The sequence below is a fragment of the Lipotes vexillifer genome, unplaced genomic scaffold (assembly GCF_000442215.2).
Source record: "Lipotes vexillifer unplaced genomic scaffold, Lipotes_vexillifer_v1.1 scaffold645, whole genome shotgun sequence".
NCBI lineage: Eukaryota > Metazoa > Chordata > Mammalia > Artiodactyla > Lipotidae > Lipotes > Lipotes vexillifer.
The window spans coordinates 313,236-322,782 of record NW_006777439.1 but is presented as its reverse complement, the minus strand read 5'-3'; the positions used below and the strand labels follow the sequence as shown (position 1 = coordinate 322,782).

The window sequence follows — 9,547 nt, the reverse complement described above, 5'->3', positions numbered from 1 at the left end:
CTTTCCCTGGAGATCTTTTAAAAACAAGACTAATTTAACTTAAACTCTGCTAAGGAGCGGGGAGTTGAACATTGGTTAGATTATTAGTATTTTAGTAACCAAAATAATTAACGTTTACTATTTCTCAGGTTCGAAATGTGAGGTGCATTAAATGTCACAAATGGGGTCATGTCAATACAGATCGAGAATGTCCTTTGTTTGGTCTTTCTGGAATTAATGCAAGTTCAGTTCCCACTGATGGCTCAGGTAGGCACTAGACATAATTTATTTGTTTGTTTTAGAATTTATAAGAGGGCAAACAAGGGAAGCTAAAATAACTTTTTTTTTTTGTCTCTCTGGATATTGGTTTGATTTGGTTTGGTTTGGTTTTTGGGGGTTAGGTTATATTCCCAAAATGTGATGGTCAACAGGAAACTCTGATCATATGTTTTGAATTTGAAATGCTGTATATTTGAATTTAACTTTTTTAGCCAAGGGCCCTGTGAAATTGATTTTAAAAGTAACAGATGTATTAAACATAGTTTATCAGGTTGGTAACCTAAAAATAGAAGGAAGAAATGGCTATTTCTCATATTCATGTCCTTCCAAGTTGTAGAACTGGGCTGGACAAAAGCCTCAACAATTGTATTTTTTGTTTCCGAGATAAAATCAAAATTTTTAAAAGATATTAGATATATTAAAATTAATTTTTACTTGAAAGTTATTTACCTTCCTGCATGTTATTGTCTACTTACGAAAAATTGGTCTAATTTGGGTTCTTTTTATAAAAAGATACTAAAACTGAGAACTTTTAAATTTATCAGTGCCTTGTTAGTATGTTGTTGAGACAGCCACACTAATCCAACAGTAAATCACAGTGAATCATAATAGCAATAACCTGTCATTTTACCTTTATGAAATAGGTGAATGACTTATATGAATAAGTCATTTCACCTTTATGAGTTTCAGTTCTTCATTTTAAAATAAGGATGATAATATAACTCGAGATTTTCAGAATTTTTTAAACAGCTATAGAACCTTTTTTTAATTTTTTAAAATAAATCCTTTTTAATTTTTTAAAATAAATCCCAGTGTATAGAACATATGAAGGCAGAGCTGCTGTATTGAAGCAAATGTTCTGGGCATGAAGCCCCAACCTCTCAGCTAATCTAGGCCTGTGATGCACCTCTTTAGGCTCCCTGAGGCTTCCACTGCCACTTCTGAGCCCAGGGTTCACCCTCAATCAGCATATGACCTTCAGCCCTCTTCTATAGCTAGACATTGGGCTTTCTTCCAGCAAGCCAGATGCAGGCTGTAGGATTCAAGACGCCAGTTCTCATATTAGGAGTTTAGGAATTTGATCCATTATCAGGTCTCATTAATGGTGTTACGAATGTCAGGATGGCTAGAGGAGGTACAGACAGAATATTGCAACTGATTTTTTAAAAATCCTTATTGCTCTTTAAAAAACTTTAAAAAACCCACATCTTAGGTAAAGGGAAAACTGCTCAGTAGTGAGAAAATAGCCATACAGACCTTGGTCTGGCAATCTCTGACAAAAGAACATCCTGTTGATGCCTAAGTGCAGGTACTCTTAAAACCCACATACTATGCTCCCTCTCCCGTGCCCTCACTCAACTGATGAAAGATGGGAGAGAAGCTCTCAAAGAAATAAAGCCCCAAAGAAAATGAGGGCAAAGTAGGATGAAGAACCCACTGGCGCAAATATCTCTGACCACTTATTTTGGTAGTCACAGGGATCTGTTGTTATGTTTGAAAGGTATATTCTGTTTGCTGGAAGGGGTTGCATCTTTCTTCATTCTTTCTCCATCCTTGTGGTGCTCTTCCAGCTACATGACCCCTGTGTTGGCTAGGGGCAGGCAGTGGCAGTTGCTGTCTTTGTTCCTCAGCCTTGTCTTACTTTGATTCTGCTTGGAGAGAATGAGTAGGATAGACTCCAGGATACTAGGAGACTAGGATGTAGACTATACATAGACTAGGATAGCCCTTTATTTAGTAACTAACAGACCTGCTTTCTCTTGAATCTGTATTAGAAAGTCTACTAACAGCAACAAAAACAACGAGTGCTAAAGGTTTAAAAGAAAAACACATACAGTGTTGGAGCAAGTATGATAAAATGAACATTTTAATCCACTATTGATAAATTGGAGCAGCCTTTCTGAAGAGTTATTTGATGATATGTATCAAAAGCCTTAAGAACATGCATATCGTTTTACTGGAAATTCAACGTTCAGGAATTTATAGTAAGAAAGTGATAAGGTAGATGCTCAAAGGTTAATAGTAGTAAAGATTAGAAATAACCCTAAATGTCTGTCAATAAGGTGTTGGTAAAATAAACTCACTCATTTATTCAACAGTCACGTATGGAGTGCTTACTCTGTGCCAGCCATTTTTCTAGGCTCTCGGAACACAGTAGCAAGACAGAAGAGGTTCTTACTTTCATTCTATTGGGAATGACACAAAATAAACTAATGAATAAGAAAGTACTAGGTATTTATAAATTCTGTGATTAAAATTACATTGGATACTGTGATAAGAACTAAGTGGGGAATAACTAGATGAGGTGGTCAGGAAGGGCCCCTCTGAGGAAGTGATGTTAGGCTGAGACCTAGATGACAGAAAAATGCAACCATGCAGGATCTGGGAGAAGAGCATTTGGTATCTCAGGCAAAAGGAACAAGCTTCCACACAGAAGGAACCGTAAGTTCAGACTCTGGAGGTGTGGAGGTACGTAGATGCCTGATTTGGAACCCCTGCTCTCTACTTAGTAGCCATGTGACTTTAAGCAAGCTGCCTAACTGCTCTGTGCCTCAGTTTGCAGTGTCCGTAAAATAGGTATTATACTAGTACCTGCCTCATAAGGTTGTTAAGAGAACTAAATGAGTTAATACACGTTTAGTGCTTAGAATAGCACTGGGCACATACACTTTATTGATGTATTTTTTTACATATATAAGTTTATTTTATTTATTTTTGGCTGCATTGGGTCTTCGTTGCTGCGCACGGGCTTTCTCTAGTTGCAGCAAGCGGGGGCTACTCTTTGTTGCAGTGTGGGCTTCTCATTGCAGTGGCTTCTCTTGTTGCAGAGCATGGGCTCTAGGTGCGTGGGCTTCAGTAGTTGTGGCTCGCGGGCTCTAGAGCACAGGCTCAGTAGTTGTGGCGCATGGGCTTAGTTGCTCTGTGGCATGTGGGATCTTCCTGGACCAGGGACTGAACCTGTGTCCCCTGCATTGGCAGGCGGATTCTTAGCCACTGAGCCACCAGGGAAGCCCTATTGGTGTATTTTTTTTTAATTAATTATGGGGACTTCCTGGGCGGTCCAGGGGTTAAGACTCCACGCTTCCACTGCAGGGGGCACAGGTTTAATCCCTGGTTAGGGAACTAAGATCCTGCATGATGCGCAGCGTGGCCAAACAATTTTTTTTAATTTTTAAAATAAATTAATTACGGAATTAATTGGAATACCAATATAGCCAAAATGGAATACCATATAGCCATTAGATATAGATATATGAATCAAGCTATTGATCTATATTGACAAGCTACTGACACATGAGGGTATACCAGGATATATCAAGTAAAGAAAAAAAAATTAAGAAGCAGTATTTTAAATTTCTTAAATCCTGTGTCTTACTTTTCTAAGAATACCTCAAAGCACTGAACTCTATGATAAGATTATGGTAAAAATAGATCAGTAACTTTCACCATCTGTGATACCACATAAGATGATGAAAGTTACTGATCTATTTCTGATGCACTGTCAGCGTTGAGAACCATCAGCTTCAGCTGTATGTAAGAACAACGGAAGATTTGGGAAACAGGACCTTGTTTTTTTGTTTAAATTATGTTTTACTAATATTACAAAGTCATAAATATATCCTACAGAAATAATCATCGATACGTCCCAAGATTTTTGTCGTAAAGCATTGTGTATAATAGTAAGACAGGTAGAGAACCTAAATATCCAATAAAAGGATGTAAGTGAATAATTTTGGGATATTGCCACAGGGGAATACTATACTATGCAGCCATTAAAAATGACAGGAAGATTTCTTAATGAATGGATGTTGTTTACAACATTTGGTCAAATAAACATTATAAAACAAGGTAATTACATGGATTCCATTCATGTTTCTCTTTATATGTTTAGGTAAACATATAGAGAGATACTTTTAGAAAAATAAAAATGCCTGGAAGGAGATACACTAAAATATTAACAGTGGTTATACATTTATAGTTTTTAAAGGAATATTAGAGGAATTAAAACTTATACATAGAAATAAATTATTTAAAATGGTTTTGCTCACTTAATACCTTTCAAAGTTTGACCTGAATTTAGCGATACCACTTAACTAACATTATTAGAAACTCCTAAAGGTTTCTCAAAACCAAATAAAAAATACTCTACTGTATCAAATAGGAAAGCAAATAATGATGTTATATTCAAAATTTGAATGCAATGAATAATAAACTGGCCAATTTCCTAATCCACTTGCTGATTCAAGCTAAAAACTTTTCATTTAAAAAAATCACCTATTGAATAATGTCTCACCAGTGAATAGAGATTATTTTTGCAATAAGGCAATTTCAGTGGATACGGTTATCATGGGATAATCACACCCCTGGGGTACAGCCTTGTGCCTGCACCCCCTGGTGTTACATTATTTCTATTAATGAAATTCTTAGTTTAGTATATAAAGTAACTTACTTTGATCACTGGAAACTGCAAGGTGCTGTTAGAACGTTCCAGCTGTGAGGTTTACAGAGACCAGCTGTAAGATTTACTTCTCCTTTACAAAGTTAAATTAGGCAATCAAAATGCTTCTTTTGGCTAAGCTGGTTTAGAATATCTTTTCTACTGATAAGATCATCTTAACTTTATAAGTTTTTGTCCACTCTAGATACATCAAAATTATATATAAAACTTATAAGCTTCAGTGGTGACTGAATTTTTATAAAATATTTTTATATTACAACATAACTAAATGCCCGGCCCACCAGCCTTTTGTATACACTCTGTAGCCCTTACTCTTTTTTGTTGTTGTTGTTGATGTTCTCTATTGTATTTTATTCTCTATTTCATAAATTTTCACCCCAATATCTATTGTTCCTTTCTTTCTTTTTGCTTTGGTTTTAGTTTGCTTCTTAAGGTTAAGATTAGGTTATTGTTTTTTGTTTTTGTTTTTTTTGAAATAAATTTATTTATTTTATTCATTTATCCTTGGCTGCGTTGGGTCCTCACCGCTGCGCACGGGCCTTCTCCAATTGCAGTGAGTGGGGGCTACTCTTTGTTGTGGTGCACAGGCTTCTCATTGTGGTGGCCTCTCCCACTGCGGAGCACGGGCTCTAGGCGCGTGGGCTTCAGTAGTTGCAGCACACGGGCTCTAGTTGTGGCTCACAGGCTCCAGGGTGCAGGCTCAGCAGTTGTGACACACAGGCTTAGCAGTTGTGACGCACAGGCTTAGCTGCTCCATGGCATGTGGGATCCTCCCAGACCAGGGCTCGAACCCGTGTCCTCTGCATTGGCAGGCAGATTCTCAACCACTGCACCACCAGGGAAGCCCAGCCCTTACTCTTATCATTGCCTCTACCTTCTGTTACTTACTTATGTTTTTAATGTATATTGAAATTAAACATCATTTTTTAAAATCCACAGTGGGGGTTTTCAACAAGGCAAGTGGGTTTTTTGTTTTGTTTTGTTTTGTTTGGCTTTAGTAGATTTAATGGTCACAGATATCTGTATGTCTACTACTTAATCTTTTTGTTTGTTTTGTTTCAGTCTTATTGGTGTTTTTTCTTAAAAGACTTTTTTTTAATAGCAGTTTTAGCAAAATTGAGAGAAAAACACAGAGAGTTCCCATATACCACCTGCCTCCACAAATACATAGCCTCCCCCATTATCAGCATCCCCCATCAGAGTGGTACATTTGTTATAGTTGACGAACCTACGTTGACACATCATTATCACCCAAAGTCCATAGTTTACCTTAGGGCTCACCCTTGGTGTTGTACATTCCATGGGTTTGGACAAATGTATAATGGCATGTATCCACCATTATAGTATCATACAGAGTAGTTTCACTGCCCTAAAAAATCATCTGTGCTCGGAGTATCCATCCCCCCCTCCCCTCTAACCCCTAACAACCACTGATCTTTTTACTGTCTCCATAGTTTCACCTTTTCCTGAAGGTCATACAGTTGGAATCTATAGTATGTGGCCTTTTCAGATTGGCTTCTTTCACTTAGTAATATGCATTTAAGGTTCCTCCATGTCTCTTCATGGCTTGATAGTGTATTTGTTTTTAGTGCTGAATAATAGCACATTGTCTGGATGTACCACAGTTTATTGATCCATTCACCTGCTGAAGGACATCTTGGTTGCTTCCATGTTTTGGCAGTTACGAATAAAGCTGCTATAAACATCTATGTGCAGGTTTTTGGAATGTGATTGCTGGATCATGTGGTAAGAGTATATTTAGTTTTATAAGAAACTGCCAAACTGATCCAAGGTAGTTGCACCATTTTACATTCCCACCAACAATGAATGAGAGTTCCTGTAGCTCCACAGCCTCACCAGCATTTGGCATTGTCTGTGTTAGGAATTTTGGTCATACCTAGTAGTAGGTATGTAGTGGTATCTCATTGTTCTATTTTTCATTTCCCTGATGACATGTTATGCAGCACATCTGTTCATATGCTTATTTTCCATCTGTATATCTTCTTGGAGAGGTATCTGTTAGGCCTTTGGCCCATTTTTTTAAACTGGGTTATTTGCTTTCTTATTGTTGAGTTTTAAGAATTCTTTATATATTTGTGGTATCAGTCCTTTATCAGATATGTCTTCTGCAAACATTTTCTCCAAGTCTGTGGCTTGTCTTTTCATTTCCTTGAGCAAGTGTTTTTAATAGCTTTATTGAGTTATAATTTACATACAATACAGTTCACCCATTTGAAGTATACAATTCAATGGCTTTGAATTTGTATATTCACAGAGTTGTACATCCATTACCACAGTCAATTTTGGAACATTTTCATTTCCTCAAAATGAAACCCCACGCTCCTCAGTTCTTATCCCCAGTCTCCAGTCTCCCCCAGTCCTAGGCAACGAAAAATTTCACACTTTAACACAAAATTTCCTTGCCTCTCCCTACCGCAAACACGTAGCTTCAGTGTCCTCTCTCCACGGGTCTGGACATGTCATCTTCCTTACCTATTGACGTACACCAATATGCACAGAGTATTGTTAATGAGGGAAACTCATCCAGGCTGTCCAGGGTTTTTATTAGGGTTTAATTACATGGGCATGATTCATTGAATCACTGGCCATGTGGTTGAACTCAATCTCTCGTCCCTCTCCCTTCCCCCAGAGATCAGGCTGATATGTGGCTCAAAGCTCCAACTCTTTAATCACATGGTTAGCCTTTCTGGTGTGGCCAGCCCCATCCTGAGTCATCTCCTTGGCAAAACCTATCTAGGGGCTCACCATGAATAACAAAGACACTCCTATCACTCAAGAAAACTCTGAGATTTAGAGGCCTCCTTCCACGAATTGGGGACAGAGTTCTTTATTATACAACAGTTGTATTTTCATTTTCATCTAGTTCAAAATATTAAATTTCTCTTGAGACTTCTTCTATCTGAGTGTTATTTAGGAGTGTGTTTATTTAATCTCCAAATATTTGGGGATTTTCTGGCTATCATTCTGTTATTCGTTTCTAGTTTAATTCCATTTTGGTCTGAGAGCATTCTTTGTATGATTTCTATTCTTTTAGTATTAAGGTATATGCTAAGGTTATGGCTCAGCATGTGGTCTTGGTGACTGTTCCATATGACAGGGGTCTCCAACCCCTGGGCCGTGGAACAGTACCGGTCCGTGGCCTGTTAGGAACTGGGCCACACGGCAGGAGGTGAGCGGTGGGTGAGCAAGCGAAGCTTCATCTGCCGCTCCCCATTGCTCCCCATCACTCACATTACCGCCTGAACCATACCATCCCACCCCCCACCCCCCCATCCGTGTTAAAATTGTCTTCCATGAAACCAGTCCCTGGTGCTAGAAAGGTTGGGGACTGCTGCCATATGAGCTTAAGTATGTGTATTCTGCTGTTGTTAGATGAAGTACTCAATAAATAACAACTAGATCAGGTTGATAGATGGTGCTGTTCAACTATATCCTGCTGATTTTCTGCCTGCTGGATCTGTCCTTTTCTGATAGAGGAGCACTGAGGTCTCCAACTGTAGTTAGGGATTTGTCTGTTTCTAAAAACACTTCTGTTAGTTTTGGCCTCACATATTTTAATGCTCTGTTGTTAGGTGCATATACATTTGGGATTGTTATGTCTTGGAGAATGAGCCCCTTTTTCATTATGTAATTGTCTTTCTTTATCCTTGATAAATTCCCTTGGTCTGAAATCTGCTTTATCTGAAAATAATGTAATACTCCAGCTTTATTTTATTAGTGTTAGCATGGTATATCTTTCTCCATATCCTTCCTTTAATCTCTCTCTCTGTGTCTTTATATTTAACTTGGGTTTCTGTAGACAACACAGAGCCGGATCTTTTTTTATCTATTATTGACATAATTGGATTAAAATCTGCCATATTTATCATTGTTTTCTATTTGTTGCCCTTGTTCTTTTTGTCTTCCACTCTCTGCTTTCTCTGGTTTTAATTGAGTATTTTATGTGATTCCATTTTCTCTCCTCTCTTAGCATATCAATTATGCTTAATTTTTTTTAAATGTTAGTTGTTGCCCTAGAATTTGCAATATACATTTACAGCTAATCTAAGTCCACTTACAAATAACACTGTACCACTTCATGAGTAGTGCCAGTACCTTATAACAGAGTAAACCAATATCTGTTATATAACACAATTCCTTTCTCCTGTCTCTTATAACATTACTGTCATATATTTCATTTATCCATAAGTTATAATGCATCCAGTTTATTCTTGCTGTTATTATTTTGAATAATATGTTATCTGTTAGATCAGTTAAGAATAAAAAAACATAAAATATTGTACCTTTTATTTCTTCTCAAATGCTCGCTCTTTATGTGGATCTAAGTTTCTGATCTATGTCATTTCCTTCTTTCTGAATAACTTCTTTTTAATATTTCTTGAAAGGCAGGTCTACTAGTAACATGTTCCTCAATTTTTGTTTGCCTGAGAAAGTATTTCTTCTTCACTTTTGAAGGATAATTTTACTGGATACTGGATAATTTCTATGTTGGTAGGTTTTTCCTTTCAACCTTTAAATATTTCACTCCACTCTCCTCTTGCTTGCATGGTTTCTTAAGAGAAGTCTCATGATTCTTATCCTTGTTCCTCTCTTTGTAAGGTTTTTTTCCCCCTCTGACATCTTTCAAGATTTTCTCTTCATCTTTGATTTTCTGCAGTTTGAATATCATATACCTAGGTACAGATTTTTGGTATTTATCCTGCTCCATGTTCTCTGAGCTTCCTGGATTCGTGGTTTGGTGTCTATCATTAGTCTTGAGAAATCTCAGCCATTATTATTTCAAATATTTTTTTCTATTCTTTTCTGTCT

General features: G+C 37.3%; 1 protein-coding gene across 1 annotated transcript in view; it reads left to right on the top strand.

Annotated features, from left to right (window-relative positions):
- CIRSR (corepressor of RBPJ and splicing regulator) overlaps positions 1-9,547 on the top strand; it is a 40,447-nt gene that overhangs the window by 16,651 nt on the left and 14,249 nt on the right. The window contains 1 exon segment of the mRNA XM_007451066.1: positions 129-246. Within this exon segment, the coding sequence (XP_007451128.1) occupies positions 129-246 (118 nt within the window).